The sequence below is a fragment of the Schistocerca serialis genome, chromosome 3, assembly GCF_023864345.2.
Source record: "Schistocerca serialis cubense isolate TAMUIC-IGC-003099 chromosome 3, iqSchSeri2.2, whole genome shotgun sequence".
Taxonomy (NCBI): domain Eukaryota; kingdom Metazoa; phylum Arthropoda; class Insecta; order Orthoptera; family Acrididae; genus Schistocerca; species Schistocerca serialis.
The window spans coordinates 1,028,238,997-1,028,266,506 of record NC_064640.1 but is presented as its reverse complement, the minus strand read 5'-3'; the positions used below and the strand labels follow the sequence as shown (position 1 = coordinate 1,028,266,506).

Genomic DNA, 27,510 nt, shown 5'->3' with positions numbered 1-27,510 from the left:
GGTATTCACTTGCATCTTTATTTAAATACCGCAATCCCCATAACGCGCTGAGCTTTAGGCGCTCGAGTCGCGGGCAACCCCTGCCGTACCCCGCTCTGCTGAGGTGTGCTGCCCCGGGTCAAGCGCCAGAGCCATATTCTCAGGCTGCAGACCGCGTGTAACTCAGCACCAGCATTGCTCTTAGCGCACCGCATGACGTCATACGGCCACCGAATTCGGGCCACTTTGGCCTGCAAGTAGGTACTTACGTGACTGGGCGGCGCCCCGTCATACAGTTAGGTGACATTCCGTAGTCCATTGCTTCCCGACTGCTGCTAGCCGTGACTGCCTTCAGTGCTCTGGACCCCCGTCTCTGCTCGCATTCAGCAACAGTACCGTCATTTATTTTTGTCGGGTCTCTGGGCGATTTGCCGCATGCTGTACTAATATTCTGTGAAGATTTGAATGTAACCACGTCTTGAAATACACACTATTTGCTAGTACCTCTGCAACCTAGTCGCAAATCTAATTTGATATTCTGTATTCTATTCATTGGACGACAGTGCGGAACTGTATCGAACATAATACCAACATAGACTCGTGTATCTAACGCCATCCAGAGTCGTGAACAGACAGAGTAACATCAGACGTCTGCATAGTATTTCTAAATGACAGCCCGTCAGCTCTCTTCTTATGCCCGATACAGACCGTGTGTCCTGCCACAATCGACACGCTCTCGATGGCTGACTAGGACATACTGGTGCAGCTCTATCCGAGACCAGGCATACTAGCTCAGCCTTATTCAAAATGACGGCTGGCGACGTACAACATATCACTGAGTTTTTGCGTCAGTTTTATGTTGAACTCAACGAATAACATATCGAAATCAATGAACTTTCCATCTAAAGAATTGTTAACCCCCTTCCAGGTAACATATAGGAACTTTAATACCGACCGGAAGTTCCAACACTTACTGGCAGCCTAACTGAACGGCAGTTTAAGATTTGTCCACTATTTCAGTTATTCCTAAAAATCCAAAAGAACAACAAGAAGAAAACCGAGGGTTCCACACACATTTTTGACGAATACTGGTGCTAGTGACACAACGGCTTATTAATGTTTCCAAGAAATCTTAAGTCTTACTCTCTGAAGGTGCCATCCCCTAAGACGCCCATACGACCTTCACCAGTCGTCTATAAACACCTTATACTTACCAGCAAGTCGAATTGTAAGCATAAAAAACCTGGCAAATACATATGCCACCCGTACCCTTCTTATCCTAGACATTTCAGCACGAAAAACTGTCACCAGTATCAGACACCAGACCACGGCACATCGTGTCGACATGGATTGGAGTCTGCAGGTGACTAAAACTCCCGAGCATTTGGGTAATGGGAGGCGACGCTGTCACCACAGTAGAGCTACGAATCACTCGTCTGTCGGTCAACAGCAGGAAGTGGCACATTGCCCCAGTGTCACGCACCGCCCACACACCTGAGCCAGTTTGCACAAATTTTTGCTAAAATCGATGAGAATTGCACCGAAAGTAGTCATTCCGCTGCACTTTTGTATCGACTATACATAAATATTATAACCATAGCAAAATGTTTACGATTTCGTACATTACTGATTTGTGTGTATAGTGTGGTTGTTGTAGGATAGAACAGGACTGGAACGTTTATTTATCTAAACAAACACTACGTGCCGAGATGACGCCGATCGCCGCCAAGTCCAGTATCGTAGCCGACACTGTTTCGTCATGTGTGAACTCGGGTAGGAACGTTTATTTACACACAGCCTTTCGGACGGGATCCCAGGGAAGACGCGGCGCTGTAGACGGGTGCAACACCTAGGATAGTTCGACGCGGTACTCGGATTATGCTATGTGCGCTGCAGTTTTCCGGGTACAGTACTCAGACTACTCAGCGCGTAACACGAAATACCGGACGCACTAGCCAAACGCGGCGCGGTCCGGTGCTGCGCACAATACGTAGTACTAATGCCCAGCGTGGAACGGGGTGACACTCGGGAGGGGTGCGGCCTTCCTCCCTCAATATCTTGCATCGTTCGCTGTGAATACTTTAATTTTTTAAGCAATGTGATAGCAGTACGAATACTGGGTAAAATCAGCGAGAAACCATCCAAAAGATATGCGAGTGTACCATATAAATTGCAATTGTCTAATGTTAAAACTGATGTTCCGATGGAACAACTGTGTGTGATATCGCAGCAACTGTCCGCTCGTCTTCTATGTACACGATCAACCGTAGGTTAGTAGGACTGTCGATCCAGCCATCCTGCTCTTGAACTTAAGTTCCAGTGTGTTCTTTTACAAATTTATTGCGGTACTTTCCTACACCCTATGCTAATTCTTTTACGATTTCAAACATCTTTCTGGTGACTCGTCAGAAATCAGCCTTTCTGACAGTCCATTGTGTCGCAAACTCTTGCCACCACTGCAGGAATGTGATAGGAAGACACACAGAAATGGTCGTATGTTCAAATGTGTGTGAATTCCTAAGGGACCAAACTGCTGAGGTCATCGATCCCTAGACTTACACAATACTTATATTAAGAACAACACACACACACCCAGCCCGAGGGAGGACTCGAACCTCCGGCGGGAGCAGCCGCGCAATCCGTGACATGGCGCCTCAAACCCCGCGGCCACTCCGCGCGGCAATGGTCGTATGCTGGAAGATCAAATTAGATTTATTCTATGACGTTACAAGGCACACATGGGAATACTACCGATGTAACGTGATAAGTGCACTCGAACTGTCATCACTGTGAGAACTACCTGTGTAAGAGACTTCGATGAAACAGGACCGTGCAGGTTAGAATACCGTTACTCTGCTACGTGGTTTACTGTGTTACATTCCAGGTGAGTGAAAAAGAGTTTGTCAACTTAAAGGGGTTGGGAGTAGGACTGCTATAAATAGCTCGTGGAATATCCTTCTGGTTTATAGATCACCGTGCTGGTCACTAACTGTAATGCAACAAAATAGCTTGCTTCGTCAAAGCAACGTTCGCAAACAATTCCATGCATCCTGTTAGTGTGTTCAGAATGCCTTAAACTCCTTCCGTGCACTGCACTAAAGCATTTGGGTGTTGCAGTTCACACCCAAAGATCCCTTTCAGCCCTACGTGAGATTTATCTGATTGAGGTTCAATTCTGCTCTCGCGTCTATAACGATAGAAGCCGACCTCTTTCAAGAGTATGGGGTGACTTAGCCCTCTGGCATCAAGCAGCGCTGCTGGCTCTGTAGAAATGACGAGTTCTGTGCGCCGTGCGGACCAACGCAGTATTGCTGTATTTATTTTACTTTGAAGATACGTACCTAACGACTGTTGGATGGCATTAAATCAAACCGAGCAAGATGTCGCAGTGGTTTGCACACCGGACTCGCATTCGGAAGGACGACGGTTCAAACGCGGGTCCGGCCATCTCGATTTAGGTTTCCTGTGATTTCCCTAAGTCGCTTCAGGCAAATGCCAGGATGGTTCCTCTGAAAGGGCACGGCCGACTTCCTGCCCTAATCCGATGGGACTGATGACCACCCTTTCTGATCCCTCCCCCAGGTCAGTCGATCGTTAAATCAACATCGGCACGTTCGCACCCACAATACTGTACCATACGAAATGCTTTTCATATGTCGGATGTCCCAGGTACAACCTAAAATAGTTAGGGTTTTCCTACGGTTCTGCCACACGTTTCTCTAGCAATTTGCTTGACGGTTGTTTTTTATAGGAGAGAGATTTTGTGGTGATCTAGTGTTCTGTTTTTGTTCTCTACGTTACTGCAGCATACTTGTAAGTTCGGTCATCAAACGCTGCTGCCTGCACGCGTTTGTTTCTGTCGAAGGGTGCACCTACAGCTTTCGCGGAGTGGTAGTCATGGCACTGGAACGTAATGAGGTGCGCATTTCGTTCTTGCGGAAGTCCGACGTTTGCATGTTTCTCGTGCACCAGTAGAGGGGGCGTAGCTCCGCTATGGCTGCAGTCGTTCGGCAGACGTTTGCGCTGCTCTAGCGTCTGGATCTCGGTGGATTTTGGCGTCTCCTGACACGCCTTACAGCTGTTTAAATAAGTATAAGTAACAATTCCTACCCTACTACACACATAACGAAACAGTTTTGGCTATGATGCAAGAGTTCGCGGCGGTCGGCGTGCATGTAGTAGCGATCTCGACACGCAGTGTTCTATCTTACAGCGATCTCGCATACACACCTAGGTAATGCGATGTTGTTTAAAGGAAGAAGCTAGTACGATCAATTTTAGAGTGCATGACAGGCAGATCTCGAACGAAATCATAAACATCCTGCTAGGGCCATAATATTTATGAACAGTCGATACAAAAGTGTAGCGGAATCACGCGAAATGGTAGTGCAATTTTCATCTATTTAAGCACAAATTTGTGCGAACTGACTTGGATGCGTGCTGGATTTCGCGACAGGAGTGGCGGTGCGTGGCACACTGGGGCGATGTGCCGCTTGCTGCTGCTGCCGACACGTGTGTGATTCATGTCTCTACTATGATGACAGCGTCACCTCCCGTTACTCAGATGCTTGGGAGCGCCTTTCACCTGCAGTCTCCAGTCCATGTCGACATGTGCCGTGTCTTAGGGGAAGGCGTTTTCAGAAGTGGATGGAAGACTTAAGCTTTCTTGGAAACATTAATAAGCCGTTGTGTCACTACCACCAGTATTCGCAAAGAAAGTGTGTGGAACTCTCGGTTTTCTACTTGTTGACGTTTTGGATGTTCAGCAGAAATGGGAATAGTGGACAAATCTTAAACTTCTCTTCCAATTGGCTGCAGTATGTGTTGATCTTTCGGTCGGTGTTAAAGGTCCTGAAAAGCACCTCGAATGGGGCTTAATATTTCTTTAGGTGGAAAGTTCACTGATTTCGATATATTATTCGTGGATTTCACCATAAAATTGACGCGAAAATTCAGTGATATGTTGTACGTCGCCAGCCGTCATTTTGAATAAGGCTGAGCTAGTATGCCTGGTCTCGGATAGAGCTGCACCAGTATGTCCTAGTCAGCCATCGAGAGCGTGTCGATTGTGGCAGGACACACGGTCTGTATCGGGCATAAGAAGAGAGCTGACGGGCTGTCATTTAGAAATACTATGCAGACAGCTGGGAGATGAAAAAGCTTGCACAGGATAGAGTAGCATGGAGAGCTGCATCAAACCAGTCTCAGGACTGAAGACCACAACAACAATGCAGACGTCTGATGTTACTCTGTCTGTTCACGACTCTGGATGGCGTTAGATACACGAGTCTATGTTGGTATTATGTTCGATACAGTTCCGCACTGTCGTCCAATGAATAGAATACAGAATATCAAATTAGATTTGCGACTAGGTTGCAGAGGTACTACCAAATAGCGTGTTGTTCAGAAAATAGATACGGAGTACTACTACAGTTTCTGAAATTGATGCAGTGTTTGCAATCGTGTCGGCTAGTGTCTAAGTGCTCAGTCTAGACGTTTGCCTACATAGTACGACTCTGTGCAGTTTCAAAATTTAGACGTGATCAAGAACAGAACGGAGGGCGGCGAGTGGGCGTAGAGCCTTTCCCTTCCCTCCCCGTTGTGTGTTTAAATAAAGAGGCAAGTGGAGAGATGAAATCGTTGAGTTAACTGAACCAGTGGCCGGCCATAGTGGCCGAGCGGTTCTAGGCGCTACAGTCTTGAACCGCGCTACCGCTACGGTCGCAGGTTCGAATCCTGCCTCGGGCATGGATGTGTGTGATGTCCTTAGGTTAGTTAGGTTTAAGTAGTTCTAAGTTCTAGGGGACTGATGACCTCTGAAGTTAAGTCCCATAGTGCTCAGAGCCAACTGAACCAGTGACTGTACACCTCCGAGTGAATAGTAGCTTGGAAGGAAAAACATGTCACGTAGGGCTGCAGACCCGTCCTTACCTGCACAAACGTCCTTTCTCTCTGTCGTCGCACTGCCAGTATTCCAGATCTTTGATTCTGACGTCTTAGCACGTACCCCACTATGGAAAGTCGGGACCAGTATGCAGGAATTCTACACTCTTATAAATAGACCGACCGGTCGGAGCTGGATTGTGATGTTATGGATCCAATTTTGGAGCTCTGGCGCAGTACATCAGAAGTCTACACAGTTATAAATAGCCCTAAAGACTGAACTGGATTGTGACATCATACAGCCTGTCCCACTAGTCTAGGTCAGTCAGCATGACAATGCGCCATCTTACATTTCACGAGAATTTATACTTGGGACAGCAGCCCTGCTTCCACAGATGCGGGTAAAACACACTAGCGCGATTGGCCTATTGTTTTCAATTTCCACCCAAAATTTGAACTTCCCGCCGTTTTGTATATACGGCAAGTGTCCTTTGTGAGGCAGGGGAAGGAGTGATCGGGAACGTCATGGGCGCCCTGCTTTGTCCGTAAACTGTTCTTTTTGACCTACTCTAGCATTAAAGTACACGCTAATGTGTTGACCAGTTCTGTATACCGTGGGGGATCAGTACCATCTATCACTAATTTAGTTGATATACATTGAAGCGCCAAAGAAACTGGTATAGGCATGCGTAATCAAATAGATACGCAAACAAGCAGAAGACGGCACTTCGGTCGGCAACGCGTATATAAGAGAAGTGTCCGGCGCAGTTCGTAGATCGGTTACTGCTGCAACAATGGGATATTATCAAGAATTGAGTGAGTTTTAACATCGTGTTATAGTTGGCGTACGAGTGGTGGTTCCTGTACGACCATGTCACGAGTGTACCGCGAATATCAGGAATCCGGTAAAACATCAAATCTCCGACATCACTGCGGCCGGAAACAGATCCTGCAAGAACGGGACCAACGACGAATGAAGAGAATCGTTCAAAGTGACAGAAGTGCAACCCTTCCGAAAATTGCAAGAGATTTCAATGCTCGGCCATCAACAAGTGTCAGCGTGCGAACAACTCTAGGAAACGTCATCGATATAGGCTTTCGGAGCCGAAGGCCCGCTCGTGTACTTTTCATAACTGCACGACACAAAACTTTACGCCTCGCCTGGGCCCGTCAGCACCCACATCGGACTGTTGATGACTGGAAACTTGTTGCCTGGCCCCCTCGACGAGTCTTCTTTCAAATTGTGTCGAGCAGATGGAAGTGTACGGGTATAGAGACAACATCATGAATCCATATAACCAGCACGTCAGCGGGGCACTGTTCTAGGTGGTGGAGGCTCTGTAATGGTGTGGTGCATATGCAGTTGGAGTAATATGGGATCCCTGATTAGTCTAGATACGAGTCTGACAGGTGACACGTGCTTAAGCATCCTGCCTGATCACCGGCATCCACTCATGTCCATTGTGCATTCCGACGGACTTGGGCAAGTCGAGGAGGACAATGCGACACCCCACACGTCCAGAATGGCTACAAGATGGCCCCAGAATATCTTTTCTGAGTTTAAACACTTCCGCTGGCCATCCAATTCCCCAGACATGATCATTATTGAGCTTATCTGAGATGCCTTGCAACGCGCTGTTCAGAAGGGATCTCCACCCCTCGTACTCTTATGATTTAAGGGTCAGCCCTGAAGGATTCATGGTGTCAATTCCCTCCAGCACTACTACAGACATGAGTCAAGTCCATGCCACGTCGTGTTGTGACACTTAATCCGTACTCGCAGGGGCCCACACGAGATTAGGCAGGTGTACCAGTTTCTTTGGTTCTTTAGAGAGAGAGAGAGAGAGAGAGAGAGAGTGTGTGTGTGTGTGTGTGTGTGTGTGTGTGTGTGTGTGTGTGTGTGTGTGTGTTGCCGTCCATGCTATTAGTTTGAATTAAAGCCGCATCTGGTCTGTGGTACACAGTTCGGAAAGAACGGAACGCGAAAAGCGAATTATTATCTGCTTTTTTAAATAGATATATTTTGCGTTTATTTTTGGCGGATTTGGATGTTACAGTATTAAGTCACTCTACAACGACCTTCTGCTTACTAATGGTTCCTATTTCCGCTGGATTATTTCTTGCTAAGAGGTCTAGTATGTTTTCGAAACAATTTACACTTCGAGTGGGCTCCCGAACTAATTCTTCAAAATTTTTTTTCTCGGATAAAGCTTTCAGTAAGACTTAGGACCTTCTGTGGAATAAAGAAACAGGGAGAAAAGTGAGGAGTAGACTTTTGCCATCAACTAGAAATCAGTATTACAGATACTGTATTGAAGTAATCTGAGAATAAGTAGGCTTGTCTTAAAAATAAACGTAAGATATCCCTTGGAAATCAATGAAGCGCTTACATTACCATAGAACAGGAAACGACTACTAAGTCTTTCAGAAACTGATAAATGAAGAAACTACCACAACTTGCTGATAATGGGAGATTTTAATAAGAACAAAGAGTTCTTCAGTGTAAACCTCCGTATGTAGCAGAGCTAGAGATAGGCCGAGAACAAAGGTTTGTCCGTAACATATTAATCTAGAAGAAAGCAAGCAGGTAATCAACATGGCAAGCGCCAAATAGGGCTGCGGATGTAGCTGTTTATCGAATAAGAAAAACTGTAAAGGGTGTGACTGCCATAAATCACTTTCGAATTGAAAGTTATCATATACTGCAAAAATTGATACAATGCTAGAAGCAGACTCAGTAGACAGGAAGTCAGGAATGTAAATTGTATTTGTTCGAGAACTGGGAGGTAAATCATATTAAATTTCAGGTTTTGGGCAAATGCAGTTCCAATTACCATTACACAGACATAAACGAAAAGAGCAATTATTTAACAAAGGTAAACTCAAAAAGAAATCATGCTCGAAAAAATCAGGTCTCAAAAGAAATAAAGCACTTATTAAAAGAAATCCAACTGAAAAATGGGATCATCATATAATATGCTGTATCAAAACTATTCTTAAATGTTTTCGAGAAGATGTGAGACGACACACTAAAACATTTTGTACGAGCAGCAAATGAAAACGATTGGTGTATGAAGAATTCAAACAAACTTACGTGGAAGGCACTATTAACTCCATTAGACAAAATTCTGCTCGTTTCATATTCCAACATTTGTGTTCACACAAGTTGATTGGAGCCTACTATCTGGAAAATGCAGTAGAAAACTACAGTACGATCAGCGCTGGCCCATGGTGAAGAAACCGACACAGAAACGCGCCCCCCCTTCCTACAGTACTGCTGTAGGCCACTGAAAGGTTCTAAGAATTTTACTTTGCTCTTTGGTGACACTTCCTATTAAAAGTTTGTGCTGTTTGGAAGACGTGTAACAACAAAGCCGTTAGTTTTCCCCCCGTACATTAGACCTAGCATTATACACTGAGCATTGTGAATCAATGTTCGTAGTTTCCCGAGAGACTGACTTGTCCTACGGTAATTCCAGGATACTTGCACCACTGTAGGTGGGAAATAATATGCACATCGTCGAATACGAGATATGCGACAATGTTTTTAGTCTTTGAAAACCCATAGCTGAATACAGGTTAAAGTGGGTTGCTTGACTGGTTTCTGTTTTTGGTATTGGACGAATCGTCTTATTACAAACCTAATTTCCCACGCAATAAACATAGGATAGGGAGATAGGGAATGAACTAAATAAACCTAAAGGCGATTTTTTACTAGAGTCTGACGTTTCATTTTTGTCAGATGATATGCGAAGTTCACCGGCTCCAGGGAGACGGATGTCAACGATGGTGCACTGCCAGGAAAGCCAGAACGTGCTTGGCAGAACGGAAAGAGAAGTGCCACTCCTTTGTGACGTGACCCTGTCCCATGCATCTGCTCTTCATGCGATCATCTTTCACGGCTGTGAGCGGATTTATAAGCAAAATACACACACATTGGTAAGTGCTGAGTGTTCTCAAATGTTGGGTATGTTACATAAAGAATTAATTCCAAGTTTACCCGTGGGCTCCATATTTCCAGGGTAGTGGTTGGGCTGAACGGCTGCACTTAATCGTTGAAACGATGACCTCCTTTCTGAGCCACATTGATCTTGCCTAGCTGCGGTGTGTGAGTCAAAGCGTTATTACTTTAGATTCTGGCAGGTGATCGTTATATATGCAAGAATTCTTCGAATAAAACTTACTTTGTAAAGTCACTTTGTATGAACGAGAAGGAAGTCAGTCTAGAGTGCAAATCAAAATTTGTTTTCATATAATTGAATATGTACAAAAACAGGAAGCGATAGTCTGCAGCGGAATAATGAGCCCATACTTCTGAAAGTATTTAACAGTTAAAGACTCGCTACAGTTAAAAAGTGCATCTGAGTCGGAGAGTCATATCCTTATCTTTATCATAAAATGTTTAAAGCTGTGATATCGAGGCATACGTCACGGTCCCAGTCTATGCCATTGCGTCTTTACTTGTTTACGAGCTCCAGAGGGACGGTCGTGCATAATTTGTTGGGCCAGCACCCAGGCCAAAAGGGTGTGGCAGGGCATAGCTTAGCCACCGTGAGACGTATTTCTCTAGAACGAATCCTGTTTGCAACGGAGTTTACTATGCAATGAAACTTTCAAATAGAGTAAAATTGTGTGTCCGATTCTCTCCGAATTGCTTAAATGTCTACTGCCACAACTACTCCAAAGAATGGTAACATGGACACAGTGTTCTACGCTGGCTGTCACTAACGTCTTATTTGCGGCTTCCGTTAGAGTTTCGTCACATTTTCACAGAACTGTCCGAAGTAGTGTAAGTTAACCTTTTGCGTTCCCTACTGGTGTTAAATTTGCGTTCCATTCCATTCTCGTTATCATCTCTATAGATAACTAAACAGTATAGGCACAAGTAATTTGGCACTTCAACTGTAATTGTACAGTTTGTTTCTTTATTATTATTATTATTATTATTATTATTATTATTATTTTCTTGAACGATATGGTGCATGTATCCAAATGTAAAGAACTGTCATTCAGTCCACTATGTGGAAATTCCGTGGAACGGTTTGCATTTCCTAGCGACCGGACAACAAAGATGGTTTGCTGAGGATAACAGCATCGTCTGCAGACGGACTTGAGTGTTGGAGAGATTGACGCATTGGTCGTTTATGTGTAATGAGAAATACATAGATTCCTGGGACGCACCTCGTATTACGTACACTGCTGTAGAGCATTCATCGCCCAGCAAAGTGTACTGGGTTCTGTTAGGCTACCTTGTATGAAGCTGCCGTAGTTACCATTCGACAGTATGGTAATGTACAAATACCTACCGGAAAACTAAAAAGACTGACTGATTGTTCATTTCAATGTATTGGTTGCAAATTATCGAGCGAAATAAGCGAAAGCCACCTGTTTCACTTGGTTGGTTATTCCAGTATCCCTCCTGATTCTTTCAGATACACTTATTCTACGAACTTATAATACAGGGTGTCCCAGGAGTAACTATCGACATTCAGAGATGACAGAAACGATCATTCGAAGCAAAAAAGTCTAGTAAACACGAGCTCTAAAATGCATACCTTAAGAGCTATGAGCATTTTATCTTCGATACTGTGAAAAATTTCTTGTACTGAACAAGTGCTCATAGCTCTTAAGGTATGCATTTTAGGGCTTATGTTTACCAGACTTTATTCTTCCAGTCACCAATTATCGTACTTGTCATATTCCTGAGTAATTTCTACTGGGACAACCTGTATGCTCTAGGATTCAGCAACACATGGTGTGGAAGCATATTTTTCTGGAATTCTGTGCTTTTGTTCTGTTACCATTTTTATGAAAATGTGTTGTTTCCGGTCTTTTTCAACCACATGACATTGTTACAAATGAGATAAGCACGGTCTAATTATATTTTTAAATATACCTTTTAATGTTTCGTATTCTGTCGTTTTCAGTTTCAGAACCTACTCGTCGGGGAGGAACTGGATTGATAATTTCCATCCGTTCATTGACTTCCCATATGACCATAACTTTCGAAGGATCTTCCGAATGGACAAGTTAACTTTGAATCATTCCATGTCAACTCATCTAAGCCTCCCTGCTCGACCATCACGGATTTCGTTGGAATTTTATGTGAACAGTTGCACACGTTTCCAACGAATAGTGGTAAAATTTAATGTCCGGCGAAACAATACTGCCTGAAATGTAGTCTCTTGGTTGATTCCATGCGCGACTTCTGCAGAAATTTTTACGAAGTCTCAGACGATGTTCGGGAAAGATAGATTAGGCAGAATTGGTGGTGGGGTGTTTGTGTCTGTCAGTAGTGGTTTATCTTGTAGTGAAGTCGAAGTAGATACTCCGTGCGAATTGGTATGGGTGGAGGGTATACTTAACAGCAGAACTAAGTTGATAATTAGCTCCTTCTACCGACCCCCACCCTCCGATGATATAGTTTCTGAACAGTTCAGAGAAAATTTGAGTCTCGTAACAAATAAATACCCCACTCATACGGTTATAGTTGGTGGGGACTTCAACCTTCCCTCGATATGTTGGCAAAAATACTTGTTCAAAACCGGTGGTAGGCAGCAAACATCTTCCGAGATTGTCCTAAATGCTTTCCCCGAAAATTATTTCGAGCAGTTAGTCCACGAACCCACGCAAATTGTAAATGGTTGCGAAAACACACTTGACCTCTTAGCCACAAACAATCTATAGCTAATAGAGAGCATCGCGACTGATACATGGATTAGTGATCACAAGGTCGTTGTAGCTAGGCTCAATACAATTTCTTCCAAATCCATCAGAAACAAACGCAAAATAATTTTATTTAAAAAAGCGGATAAAGTGTCACTAGAAGCCTTCCTAAGAGACAATCTCCATTCCTTCCGAACTGACTATGCAAATTTTTGACGAGATGAGGCTCAGATTCAAAGATACAGTAGCAACAGCAATTGAGAGATCCATACCTCGTAAATTGGTAAGAGATGGAACTGATCCCCCATGGTACACAAAACAGGTCCGAACGCTGTTGCAGAGGAAACGCAAAAAGCATGCGAAGTTCAGAAGAACGCGAAATCCCGAAGATTGGCTAAAATTTACCGACGCGCGAAATTTGGCTCGGTCTTCAATGCGAGACGCCTTTAATAGGTTCCACAACGAAACATTGTCTCGAAATTTGGTAGAAAATCCGAAGAAATTTTGGTCGTATGTAAAGTACACAAGCGGCAAGACGCAGTCAATACCTTCGTTGCGCAGTGCCGATGGTACTGTTACCGACGACTGTGCCGCTAAAGCGGAGTTATTGAACGCAGTTTTCCGAAATTCTTTCACCAGGGAAGACGAATGGAATATTCCAGAATTCGAAACACGAACAGTTGCTAGCATGAGTTTCTTAGAAGTAGATACCTTAGGGTAAGTCTTCAGGTCCAGATTGTATACCGATTAGGTTCCTTTCAGATTACGCTGATACAATAGCTCCCTACTTAGCAATCATATACAATCGCTCACTCACCGATAGATCTGTACCTACAGATTGGAAAATTGCGCAGGTCGCACCAGTGTTTAAGAAGGGTAGTAGGAGTAATGCATCGAACTACAGACCTATATCATTGACGTCGGTTTGCAGTAGGGTTTTGGAGCACATACTGTATTCAAACATTATGAATCACCTCGAAGGGAACGATCTATTGATACGTAATCAGCATAGTTTCAGAAAACATCGTTCTTGTGCAACGCAGCTAGCTCTTTATTCGCACGAAGTAATGGCCGCTATCGACAGGGGATCTCAAGTTGGTTCCGTATTTCTAGATTTCCGGAAAGCTTTTGACACCGTTCCTCACAAGCGACTTCTAATCAAGCTGCGGGCCTATGGGGTATCGTCTCAGTTGTGCGACTGGATTCGTGATTTCCTGTCAGAAAGGTCGCAGTTCGTAGTAATAGACGGCAAATCATCGAGTCAAACTGAAGTGATATCAGGTGTTCCCCAGGGAAGCGTCCTGGGACCTCTGCTGTTCCGGATCTATATAAATGATCTGGGTGACAATCTGAGCAGTTCTCTTAGGTTGTTCGCAGAGGATGCTGTAATTTACCGTCTAGTAAGGTCATCCGAAGACCAGTATCAGTTGCAAAGCGATTTAGAAAAGATTGCTGTATGATGTGGCAGGTGGCAGTTGACGCTAAGTAACAAAAAGTGTGAGGTATCCACATGAGTTCCAAAAGAAACCCGTTGGAATTTGATTACTCGATAAATAGTACAATTCTCAAGGCTGTCAATTCAACTAAGTACCTGGGTGTAAAAATTGCGAACAACTTCAGTTGGAAAGACCACATAGATAATATTGTGGGGAAGGCGAGCCAAAGGTTGCGTTTCATTGGCAGGACACTTAGAAGATGCAACAAGTCTACTGAAGAGACAGCTTACTCTACACTCGTCCTCTGTTAGAATATTGCTGCGCGGTGTGGGATCCTTACCAGGTGGGATTGACGGAGGACATCGAAAGGTGCAAAAAAGGGCAGCTCGTTTTGTATTAACACGTAATAGGGGGGAGAGTGTGGCAGATATGATACGCGAGTTGGGATGGAAGTCATTAAAGCAAAGACTTTTTGTCGCGGCGAGATCTATTTATGAAATTTCAGTCACCAACTTTCTCTTCCGAATGCGAAAATATTTTGTTGAGCCCAACCTACATAGGTAGGAATGATCATCAAAATAAGATAAATCAGAGCTCGAACAGAAAGGTTTAGGTGTTCGTTTTTCCGGCGCGCTGTTCGGGAGTGGAATGGTAGAGAGATAGTATGATTGTGGTTCGATGAACCCTCTGCCAAGCACTTAATTGTGAATTGCAGAGTAATCATGTAGATGTAGACTTTGCACAGAGCGAACGTGAATTTCTGGCAAGTTTGACCTCATATCTTGGGCAATGCCGTGTCGAAAGAAATGAAATGTGGCCATATTTTACGACTTTCTGCGTTGTCTGAAGAATAATAATGAAAGGAATTTTATGAGCCATATTCAGCCAGAAAATTGTGGACAAAATCGCCAAAAAAAATTGTCGCCCGAAAAAATTTCAATGTTTGTCGTCTTATATCTCTGGGACTAAAGATACGAACTTGAAGCTCGGCATGTATTAATAACCCATTCTTTTGCGTTCCATTTACCAGTACTGAATAAATGAAGTGAAAAGTTGACGTTTTTGTAAAAACATAAAAATGCGGTGTTTTGACCTGATTTTGCAAAAACCCCTTTCATAAAACTTCCTAAATTGGGCTAATTAGAAAGACTATGATTTTAACCGCCAAAGAAAGTTTGATTAACCAACTCGGGCTAAAAATGCTAGATCATTTGAACCAAAGTTTGGCGGGAAAACTACGGCACGAAAAAATATAAAGAATTTTATTTCGTAACGTAAACGCACGTTGAGATGAACTTAATACGCAACAGGCGGTAGCGCTAAAATGTGGAATAGAAAATCCCCACTGTGAGCTGTGGTTCTAACGTGCTGGCTCAGTACTGTGAGTTGGATGAAGTAATGCATTTGATTCCTGGAACGTGGCCTTTCTGTTGTGGTCCCGCCCCGACTATAAAACTAAATATAAACGAATCCTTGACGAATCGTGCCATTCGTTATTGTTCACCGTGCATCTCTTTCTGTGTCCTCCCGCCCCCCCCCCCCCCAGCCTAGAAGTCACGCATAGGTCGAATGAGGATATTTCACAATTCATGTTAAATGGTTGTCGAGGTTGCAGAGGGGACTTTGTTGGTCAAGTTTTACATAGGAACCCATCTCTGGAAACGTCACACAACGACGCTACAGAGCGTTATATGCGCAGGCGCCTGTACATTTACCGTGTGTATATACTGGATGATTCCATGATGATGATACAAAGTTTCAAGGATGATGGAGACGTATCAGTTTGAAGTAAGGGTCCCTGGTTCGGAAATGAACGCGTCGAGAATCATTCTGCTGCCTCTGACAGTGGAATACATGTTGCTAAGATTGTAGAGTAGGGAACTTTCAGAGGTGGTAGCATCGACCAAAACAAGAAAAATGTCCAGCAAACAAGAACACCTTTTCAGTAGAGGAGCTGTTTCACACTAGCGAAGATGAACAAGTGCTCATAACGCTTCAGGCATGCGGTTTAGAGCCCATGTTCACAGACGTTTCTAGTTTAGGTACATACTATCACCTCTGAAATTTGCCTACCCTACATTCTTCGCAACAGTATTCCACTGTCAGAGGTATCGAAATGATTTTCGCTTGTAACTTTCGACACATTACTTTCCGAACCAGGGACCTTTACCTCAAAATTGATACATTTATACGATTCCATCGTCCTTGAAAGTTAGTATTGTCATCACGGAATCACCCTGTATATACAGGGTGTTACAAAAAGGTACGGCCAAACTTTCAGGAACATTCCTCACACACAAATAAAGAAAAGATGTTACGTGGACATGTGTCCGGAAACGCTTAATTTCCATGTTAGAACTCATTTTAGTTTCGTCAGTATGTACTGTACTTCTTCGATTCACCGCCATGATTTCATACGGGATACTCTACCTGTGCTTCTAGAACATGTGCCTTTACAAGTACCACACAACATGTAGTTCGTGCACAATGGAGCTCCTGCACATTTCAGTCGAAGTGTTCGTACGCTTCTCAACAACAGATTCGGTGACCGATGGATTGGTAGAGGCGGACCAATTCCATGGCCTCCACGCTCTCCTGACCTCAACCCTCTTGACTTTCATTTATGGGGGCATTTGAAAGCTCTTGTCTACGCAACCCAGTTACCAAATGTAGAAACTCTTCGTGCTCGTATTGTGGACGGCTGTGATACAATACGCCATTCTCCAGGGCTGCATCAGCGCATCAGGGATTCCATGCGACGGAGGGTGGATGCATGTATCCTCGCTAACGGAGGACATTTTGAACATTTCCTGCAACAAAGTGTTTGAAGTCACGCTGGTACGTTCGGTTGCTGTGTGTTTCCATTCCATGATTAATGTGACTGGAAGAGAGGTAATAAAATGAGCTCTAACGTGGAAAGTAAGCGTTTTCGGACACATGTCCACATAACATATTTTCTTTCTTTGTGCCGGCCTCGGTGGTCTAGTGGTTCCAGGCACGCAGTCCGGAACCGCGGGACTGCTACGGTCCCAGTTTCGAATCCTGCCTCGGGCATGGATGTGTGTGATGTCCTTAGGTTCGTTAGGTTTAAGTAGTTCTAAGTTCTAGGGGACTGATGACCACAGAAGTTAAGTCCCATAGTGCTCAGAGCCATTTGAACCATTTCTTTCTTTGTGTGTGAGGAATGTTTCCTGAAAGTTTGGCCGTACCTTTTTGTAACACCCTGTACATAATGTACAGAAGCCGGAGCCTGTGACTGACGGTCTGTAACGTCGTCATATGAACTTTCCGGACATTAGCTCCTATGTAAAACTCGATCTACTAAGTCCCCTCTATAACCTACAGAAGTACGTAACACGAATTGTGGACCACTCTCTATAAGCGAACTCCTACAGTATACCAGACGCCACTACCGTTTCTGATATCAGCTCATTAAGAACCAGGTGTTCGGATTTCTAAAAAGTCCTCAATCCAGTCGAATACCAGTTCTAGTTGTTAGTAGAAAGATTTAGAACAGGAACTGACATGTATTCCGAAGACATCGGCGATTAAGAGTATGGTTGTGGCTACGAAAATATGGTGTTACGTAATGTGGCTCGAACGTGTAGCTTCGTTTGAGAAACCATATGCCTATAGCATTAAAATGTGAGTGTAAAATTTGAAAATTACAAATTACTACCCGTTTGTTCTCCTAAAACTACTGAAAATGACTGTCCGGGGAGCTAAGGGAGAGGCAAAGTTGTCCAGAGTGGTGCAGGGGCAAGCATCCGAGCGCAGACTCGTCGGCCGGGTCGCATTCCCGCGCAGTTGCCGCTGTGCTGTGCGGCCTCCCCTCCCCCCCACCACCGTGTCTCAGCCGGCTGCAGATGAGACACTTTTATGAGCCATCAGTCGGGAGTAGCTCCACTGTCTGATATTTTGTAACCGACTCTGTGCGCGATGACTATTATGAGCGGTTATCATTTCTATACGCCGTTGAAATAGCGTGTCGTTCTTGAAACATTGTCAGTCGTGTGCATAAAGCAAATATGTGTCTTAAGCAACTCGCTGATCTTTGTGCAGCAGCAAATCCAGGGCTGTGATGACTCAATTTGCGTCACATCTGGGACTGGGCTGATACTTCACGGTAATGAAAAATTTTGATTTATTCTCGTTCGGTAACGCATATTGTTAATCTTTTTAATCGTGCACAAAGATAGCTATTTGTGGTTCCACTGTCCCCAGCAGCGGATGGAAAGTTTGTTTGTATCGATAATATCGCCAGCTATGTGATTGAAAGTCAACTGTAATTCGTCCTTTTCACATCTACACGTTAAGACATGTGCTGAAAATTTTGTTGTGCTATACAGCGCTTCGTATAAATGTCTAAATGTGCTGGTAATTGATTCTGTAGTTGTAAACATAAATTTATAGTCAATAATTTTAGGCGATGAAAAACGTTTTCGTGACTAAGTCCAAATAGTGGCATAGACCCATAGTTCCGAGAGTGTATTCGACTATTACATTCTATCGATAAACATGATTTTTCAGGCCAAACTGATGCAATTTTCACGGTTTCAATGTTACAGTAAATTGGTCGTCAAAACACTTTCCTTCAACATCATATAGTTTTATTACACGGGCATTCCATTGTCCATATATTATTAGAGAACAGGCCTAAGACTTCAGTTGAAAGCCTTACAGTTAAACATGAAACCTGACCAACAGTGAAACTTTATTTTTGTTTACACACAATACATTACAGGATTGGAAAGTCGCGAGCATCAGCAAGAATACTAATACCGATCTTAGATTGAAGTGTCGGTGTTTCCTGTCTCAACATCCGCAAGTTCACGCGCAACTGTGATTAGCCTCCGAATTTAGCGTGCTTTCCCACATCTGACACCAAATACTGAATGATTCCTATGCCGACTGCACCAACGTACATCGCAGTTCACGTAACTTTTTCGGAAATTTGGCTTACGTACAGAAGCCGAAGTTCCTTATGAGTTAAGGCAACGCTTCTGGAAACCGACTCGGAATATGTACTTCTACTGCAGTTATTTCACTGGTAGCGAGCAGTTCCTGTTAAGTAAAATGGGAAAAAGACAACACTGGAAACATACATTCAGGATTTCATTACGAAAAATCCCTGACAATGTTAAGCTTTAAAGCATGATTCCTGTCTGAGTAGCAGACAGTATGAAGCACGACCCCAAAAGAAATTTTCACGAAGTTGGTGACAGAAGAATCTCTGCGAAATTTGTCTTTGTGCATAAGCCTAGTCTGTAACAAGTAACAACAAAACATGTTTTGCCCCCCCCTCTCCTCCCAAAAACACACACACACACACACACACACACACACACACACACACGAGAGAGAGAGAGAGAGAGAGAGAGAGAGAGAGAGAGAGAGAGAGACGCTGCCTTGTTGGGGGCGAGGGGTGCGCGCCCCTCTGGCAACCCCAGCGCCGTGTGCGCACTCCCTCTTCCCCCACCCCGCCGAGTGATCTTTACCCCTACACTGCACGAGCAATATAGTCATTCATTGCCTGCGGGCACTGTGCTGCGCGCGGCCGGCTTTGTGACGCTTACACTGGTAACCCGAGTTTTCCATATTTTCCGTGCACTACGTGTATTGTGTGATGTAAGTTAACGCGTCGTTCCTAAACGCGGCTGCTGATCTGGCTTCGTGGAAGTCTGCCGGGGGATTGCTGTACTAATGGATCTGATGTGAGGATGTATGATGGCGACGACGCTGCTTGCAGCGACACAACCAATGGACACTTCGCACCTACATCTTTCCCGGTATGAAACGATTAGTCTTTTATCTTATTAAGTACGAAACTGCTACATTGAAGAGCACCCTAATGCCTTTATGCGACTAATTTTCTTTATATTTCGGATGCAGTGACGTATAATCAGAACAGCATTTTCATCTCGAGTAATTTAAGGTGTTGCGCGTATATATACCGGTACATACTACAACTGAATTTATAAAACTGCGTGGTTACACCAATCCCCCAACGTCTGTGTTTTACGTTCAGTGCAAAATATAGTTCGTACTCCTAATGACCAGTAAGTAAATAATTTGCCAACTTTTGTGACATATTTTAACTTTCGAGAATTGTTTTTTCTATTTCGAGGTACTGTAAAGAAACTTAAAAGCACCGTGACTACCATTCTTTTCTACAACGTGACGTATGCCGACATTAACCGCTTACGAGCACGGAAATTTACCAAATTTTGAATGCTTGTGGGCGTGTTTAATCATTTCGCAGTTCTAATGGCTGCTACTGAAATAATTATGTAGTAATAACTAATTATTCTGTGATAAATAACCTAATCGTGTGTTCGCCCATTGACCATACATAAGCTTACTCTTTATATTAAAGTATCATTACAAATATTGATTTCGACAACTTAATTCTAATTTGCTACACCTTTTCCTCGTCTGATTTATTTTTAGAATTGATGTAATATCTTTTCTAAACTACAAATAATACTTTCGAGGGGTATCTCGAAACGTTTTTCATTAGAAAACTTCCGATAAATGAGTCGTTATATAACAGATAAAAGCCACAAACGTCTGAATTTCTGCATTGTGCTTGGAAGCCGAATATGTAATACAGATTTTTTCGTGTTGGTGGTACAGAATTATGGGAAACGTTTGTGTAAACAGCAGAGGAAATTTAAAGCAGCCATATTTGTTGTCGCAAATTTGGGCGTGGTACAGGTGACTGACGTACAGTTACCTGTACCGAAATGAGAATTTGCGCCTACATTGCTTCATATTTCGCTTTCTCCCCTGTATCTAATGAGATAAACGTTTTTATGATATTCTTCTGAAACATATATCTCCTCTTGAACCTTCATGCCATAGAATAGGCCTCTTGCTCGTAAGTTTAACTGCACAACGAAACGTGAAAGTACGTCCAGTACTTGATCACTCGTCAAAGTTAAACTCCAGAAGGAAACTATCATAATTATTGACGCAACTGCTTCTAGAGATGCAGCCAGCGGTAGTGGTAGATGAAATGCTTCCATATTTTCAGTACATTTAGCATCACAGTTGCCTACATACATAGCTGTACGTATATATTTAAATATCTGCCTTCCTGAATCTATAGATCTCATACTACTTTGACAAAGTAGAACTGGCAGTCAATTGTTTTGTGTTTGAGTAATCACATGTCTACACATGTCACTGCACAATACGGAAAAACCTAGTGCTTTTTGTCTCGATTGTCGTTACCTTTGCTCGCGGCAAGCTTGCTCAGAAAGTTGCCACCATGAACTAATGAAGTATAAAAGCCTGTAGCTAGTTCACTGTGCTATTGAACAATGGATCCCTTCTTCAGGCGATAAAAAGGGGGGGAAATGAGTGTTTATTGCCGGGTCTTTAGTTCATAGGCGTTCAGAATAGCCTTCATTTGTTTCATTAATTTAATGTCTGTGCGAAAGGAGCTACAGTGGGACATGGATGACAACCCTAATATTACATGAAAGTCAGATCAGTCTGTCTCATTATCTCATAGCCCCGCGCGAGGACAATAAGCCCGCACACACTTAAAAGTACCACTTGAGTGCTTCGCTCCTTGTTTGTTACCTTTCACATTTGTTTCTAGCACGCACCACAACGTTGCTGATTGGTATGCAGGACGTTGACTTTCTTTTTTTTAAATTCTACTAGAGAATAGGAGGATCAGTTATCACTCGATATTGACATAGCCATAGAGACGTCATGCTATGACGAAGTAGCTGATACATTTACAAACTCATTGTCGTATTTCATTTTCATGAATGATACTCCATACCTACAGACACAATTGCGAGTATATATGGTTGTTAAGTTTTCATGCGTGTACCTAAATTGGATCTCATACGGGTATTTTTGTTTGCTGATACAGTTGTAAGCGTTTTGTAAGAAAATGAAACTTTTAAGAGTTATGGAATTCCTTCAGGCGCAGTATAACGCTACTGCACTTTATGTTCATTAATACTCTCCGCATCGCACTGCCCTCCTTTGTATACGTTCAGTATCGCCTGTTCGGTATGGAGCATACACTTCAGCAGTTTTCTAAGGTGGGTCGAGTGTTTCTTAAGGAACATCCTTTGCAGGCTGGCAGCATTTTCCCAGTATCCTACTGATGAAAAGTCTACCAACTGGTTTACCTACTTGGTTTTTTTTTAAAAAAAAGTAAACCAGCCACCAGTTAATCGAAGTTGGTGCTAAGTCTTGTGTACCAGCGTTTCACATTGATGGAATGTTAAGCTCAAAGGAGGATCAAACATCAGGCGTTGTACTCGTACGCCGACGTACTCCTGACGAATGTCTTATGCTGCCGCCTATACTTGATAGGTATATGTTCGAAGAAATGTCATGCAAGCTTTCCTTCTATAGTCTTTGAGCTTAGTGTCAGTCCTGACCGCTTACTACCGACAACGTAGTTAGGAGTTGTGACCATTTTGATAATTAACGTAAGCTTTGTGATGCGAGGATGTCAGAAATTTCATGCGATTCTGCAAATCAGACTAAATGAACGTTTCTACAGTTGCACAGCGAAGATTGCCGTGTACATAATAGAATAGCAGGACTGCTCAAACATGCTTTTGAGAACTGATCATGAAAATGTTGAGTAAATGGAAAACATTCTACTGGGCGTGCGAGACTTTCTGGCTGTACCGTTAAGTGTTTGGTCCCTGTAAGTAGTAGGGGCTTTCTGCGTGGGTCGGGTCGATGTGCGAAGCGAAGTGGAGGGGAGGCTCGTGTATTGATCGTGTCGTCCTGCTCAGCGTCACTTTTTTGCTGTCTTGCTACTCACGGTACGCTGCTTTAGTGTTAAAACTCTAATAAACGCAAAAATTTGTCATTTACTAATGTTACGAAAGAAGTAATCACCTACTTTCGTTGTAGGTCTATCGATTTTGATTCCTTGTAACAGTCGATCTAACAAATTATTCGCCTACCCGTCTGTGTGCTATATTTGCTTGGACGAAGGTCTCATTGTTCAGCAAAGGTAGTTTCAGCCGGCTTCACAAAGGGAAGGATGTGGTACAAAAGAATCTGTGTTCCAGCCACAGTAAGCGACCCCCCTCTCCCGCCTGTCGGATGTTTACCTCGAAAAAAATCGTAGCAGGGCAGGGGCTCACAATTTAAAAGCAGCATACACCACCCAACACGCTGATTTTCGTGTAAATCCATATAATTCCTCTAGATAAAGTTGCACACACGTAGCAAAGTGTAACGAGACAGTATGGTCATAAACACCAACTCCACTTGAAATTCAGTACCTTTTTCTCGTGTACTCTTGGGGGGGGGGGGGGGGGGGAGAGCGAGCGCTCGGCTTTCTCCCATTCATTTCTGTTCGCGCTAACCAGACCCTGCATACCCTTACTGCTTCCCAAATGCGTTTGAAAATCCGGCGAGGAAACCCAGTGTCCAAACAGTCGTTGAATACTGCTGGCATGTGATTTGCTCATAGATTGCAGCAAACGAGATACAGCACTTTATATAATCTTACGGATTGCACCCGACTGCTACCTTATTCACAGGAAAGTTACGGAAAAAACCCTCGGTGGAATAAACTAATCGCTGTTGCGTTGCAGTATGGATGAACATGTAATTTAAACGGTTTTGTGTATCAAATCCCTGCGGGCCTCATTGCGGCACTAGTTTCCGATACAGCAACTACTGGCAAGTCAGAAACAAACGGTCTAAACTACAGAAACACATTGTATTACGCGTGGCGGTTATAGTGGCCTTCCGTATCTTGCTTTCCGTGGTGATAGCTGTATCAGTTCAGTCGCGTAGCCTTAGCGGGGAGATAAGTCGTGTCCAAGATACACAACACACAGCCAGTGTATTTCGGCATCGACAGTGGCTTCGCGATTTGAATGCGGGAGACATTCCAACATTAAGTGCACTGTGTGGTGCGGCGTAAGAATGACAGATGGTTGTTAAAAGATGACACGACACTAGACTGCGTGTAGCACCTAGTGGGTACTACAATTTGTGAATCGCCCAGTCTGACATGAACGATCAAGCTAAGATTGAGACATAACTCAGTAGAATAACTACCGGAAACGCAACAGGTCACAATAGTTGTAAGCGTGCGATCTGTCGACAAATTGATCATTCGGAAGAAACTCTTAAGCCTGGTATACACGTAACGTTTTGTCGTCAGTCTCGTACGATCGTGCCAGATTTGTCAAATAAAAAACGTTACTTGTGAACGGAAGTTCGACAGCCTTGTTTGTATGGACTGAATAAAGTTTGACTGATGGCGAGCTTTGTACACACACAAAACTGCCGACAAATGTGTGCATGTTGACGCCCGTCAGTCTTATCGCTCAAACTTAGCTTTGCTACCAGACTATTCTCTGTGACGCTAGAGGTTCCAATTCTCAATTTAGAACGTGTGGTGGCGAAAGAACGTGTGGTGGCGAAAGAAAATAGTAAAATTCAGACAGCGGACTCACGAATTTTTCACGGAGTTCATTGAGCTATACCAAAGTTTCCTTTGCTTATGGCAAGTGAAATGTAAGGATTACAGCAACCGAGACGAGAAAAACCAGGCACACGCCACTTTGGTTTATAACTACAAGGAAGTAGATCGTGAAGGAATAAAGGAGCTGAATGCCGAAGATCACGGTCGGACATCGAAGATTCTGACAAGAAGTAATAAAAATCGCTTCTCATTCTCCTGACCAACAACCATTATTTATGGCGTACGTTATACAAAACGAGGCAATTAAAGGTAGTTTTAGCTCCTGCCAGTCAGTAAAAACCTTAACATTGCAATGATCTCATGAGGACCAGTAGCCACAATCATGACACTACCTTCTTTTTCAGTTTCTCGTGTTACAGGCTTCGTTTCTGTGTCACTGCGTAGATTAAGTAATCTGGTTCGTGCTGTCGTTTTCGGAGAAAATTGACACGAGATAAAGTCTCCCTTGAATAACTAATCCCAAGAGCATCGTAAACGACGTGTAGACGTCGGAGTGACTGAGCGGAAGTTTGACTAGTGTAGATCCGCGATTTGTGTCAGTCTTGTCAGTTTCGTATGATCATACAAGACTGACGACAAAACTTTAAGTACAGGCCACGCTTTGAGGTACGTTTATCCGCTCTCCTCTGACACAGGACGATTAATCAAGAATCCGACAGATTAATCAAGAATCCGACACGATAGAAAAAAGTGTATACAGACGATTGTTGTTGCATACAACCAATTTCAACGTATTCTGTTTACTTCACTAGACCTACAGTATTTTCAGAAACATCCTCCCCTAGAATCGTTAAGTTTACTTCACGATTGTGATTTCGGTATGCGTGCAACTCTAAAGTGAAAACGCCCACTTAATAGCGCTGATGCATATTATTCACTGTTACCACATTGCCCTTGTGTCAACCATATTTACATATTAGGTGTCGTGTACACTTGTTGAACCCAAAGCACGACAAAATTTCGAGATTAGGGATACTGTCTGTGTATTTTGGCGTAAAGGACTCGTGGTCTCTTGTGGCTCGTTACAGAGTAACAGCATTAGTTTGATTTCCTACCCTCATTTATCCTAGTATCTGTATGCTCTGAAATGGTCGGGCTCGGTGACCTAGTAGTAAAGCGCTTGCCTGGAAACTGAATGATCCAGGCCACATCTTTAAATTCTTTAGTCTGCCTGTACTAGGAACGACAGGTGGTTGGAATTGCACGTTAAAACTATAGGTAGGATTATTTCGAGTGGATGAAGGACATGCAAGTCGCCGAATCGGCGTCCAGTTGAAAGATATGCACCGGGCGTTTGATCACCCAACTTCAGGGACTCCAAGCCAATCATGCAAAGCTTCCATTTTTCTGTCACCTAAAATATCTACTCGATAGTACAAATGTTGACAGTACTTGCTACGTGTCTTGTTGCTCCACCTCCTCACAGGACTTGCTGTTGACAGCACTAATGCTGTCAAACTTGCAGTTAGTACTGCTCGGTTCTGTCTGGGGTTTGTTTTTCCTGCAGTGCTAGTCCAGGTTAGCAGTATGGAACGCCGACTCTATGCTGGGCTGTCCCCGCAGCGACGGCAACCACGCAACAGTAATTTCGGCGTCTGAGAGTAGTTGCATTATTCTGTGTTTTGTATTGAACGTTGTGGTGATGGCACATCACAGCCGTTTTTCACTGCTACGAAACTATTTTCACAGAAGCAAAAGAAAGCACGGTAGCATACCGAATTAATCACTATAACATGTAAAACGACCTACTTTAATCCAACGGTACCGTACACCCAGATATTTTCTTATCTTTGAGCAACTCCATTCATTATTAGAAAGAGAGATAAATAGGATTGCAGTATTTGCACGAATTCGATAGGGTTTATTATATGAAGTCCCCCCCCCCCCGTAACAGCCCACCCAGAACATATTCGTGTACATTGCCAGTTCTGGCGATCTTTCGTTATTTTATTCTTTCTGTTGCTACAGTCAACAAAGCTGTAATGGAATAGACGCGAAGCTCTCGAGAGCGACAGGAAGATTCTGCACTTGAAGTAATTGTAAGGAAAAAGCATTCAAACACCGTTGAAATAACAGCAGCAAAAATAGTTTGTTGTTCTTGTGTAGGGAGGATGGCGATGTCCGTACGCGAAAGACGCTGAAGTGTGCCTTATTATATAAGAGGGATTATTCAGAGCCGAAATCGTAAAATTGACAATGTGCGCGGAAATCATCTTCCCTGGATGCTGAAAAACGCATCTTACGATGTCGATTAAAGATGCAGTTTATTCCACTGAAGTAAATACACTTCACAAATTCATTGCGTTAACACATTTTTTCACAAAAATAAGGTGTGCACCAACACTTTGTTCTAACAAGGCTGTAGAAGAGAACTGACGTAGGTCGCATTTTTCACAAACACACACACACACACACACACACACACACACACACACACACACACACACTCTTCTGTAACATTTCCAAAGCACTCATTGCAGACAATTAAATGAAAATCTTACTAAAGATCACGTTCTCATATCCCTTAGATTCATTTTGCCAAACATTCGATGAAATGCGTCTATAACCATAAACTAAGACTGTGCTTAAAATTGAATACAGTACGCATTGAAATTGGTGACGTAACTCGGATAGTGGGAATGTTAACGATTATTCACCATTCGGATATTGCTGAAATGACAATTTGAAGATTCCTACCATTCGTTTACTGCTGTTTCCTAATCTTGAGCGAATTACGAAACGCGCATATTTTATGCTTAATTTGACACAACTAGGGAGTAAAATTTTGTAAATTTGCACATAAAGCTGCAATCGAAGTCTGTTTGTTCCTTGAGCTTATCACGAAACTCGTGACTAACAGATGTCGTAGTTTAGTCCAGTCAAATGGTGCTCAGAAAGGCCAAAAACGGGAAGTTTTGTAGACGCCTTTTTGACAATCTTCCTATACGTTTTTGAGGGTGCTTAATCCGAATTTTCCAAGGTCCACCAAAATTTTGGCCCGGAAATACGTCAAAAATGGAAAAAACCCACGGAAAATGGGATTTTTTGGATTTT

At 43.3% G+C, this 27,510-nt stretch overlaps 2 protein-coding genes across 6 annotated transcripts in view; one reads left to right on the top strand and one right to left on the bottom strand.

Moving 5' to 3' along the window:
* LOC126471376 (nucleolar and coiled-body phosphoprotein 1-like) overlaps nt 1–4,504 on the bottom strand; it is a 157,397-nt gene extending 152,893 nt beyond the window's left edge. The window contains exon 1 of the mRNA XM_050099498.1: nt 4,409–4,504. Coding sequence (XP_049955455.1) covers nt 4,409–4,504 — 96 coding nt within the window. The remainder of the gene's footprint in view (nt 1–4,408) is intronic.
* LOC126471489 (polyhomeotic-proximal chromatin protein) overlaps nt 1–27,510 on the top strand; it is a 304,690-nt gene that overhangs the window by 168,913 nt on the left and 108,267 nt on the right. Inside the window, exon 1 of one of the 5 annotated variants that reach the window (XM_050099700.1) lies at nt 9,659–9,801. The exons of 2 other annotated variants lie outside the window; for them this stretch is intronic. The gene's annotated coding sequence lies outside the window, so the exon portion shown is untranslated. Of the gene's footprint in view, nt 1–9,658; nt 9,802–17,858; nt 18,091–19,515; nt 19,754–27,510 lie in introns of those variants that run through there. 2 more of the 5 variants (XM_050099697.1, XM_050099699.1) reach the window with 2 other exon arrangements.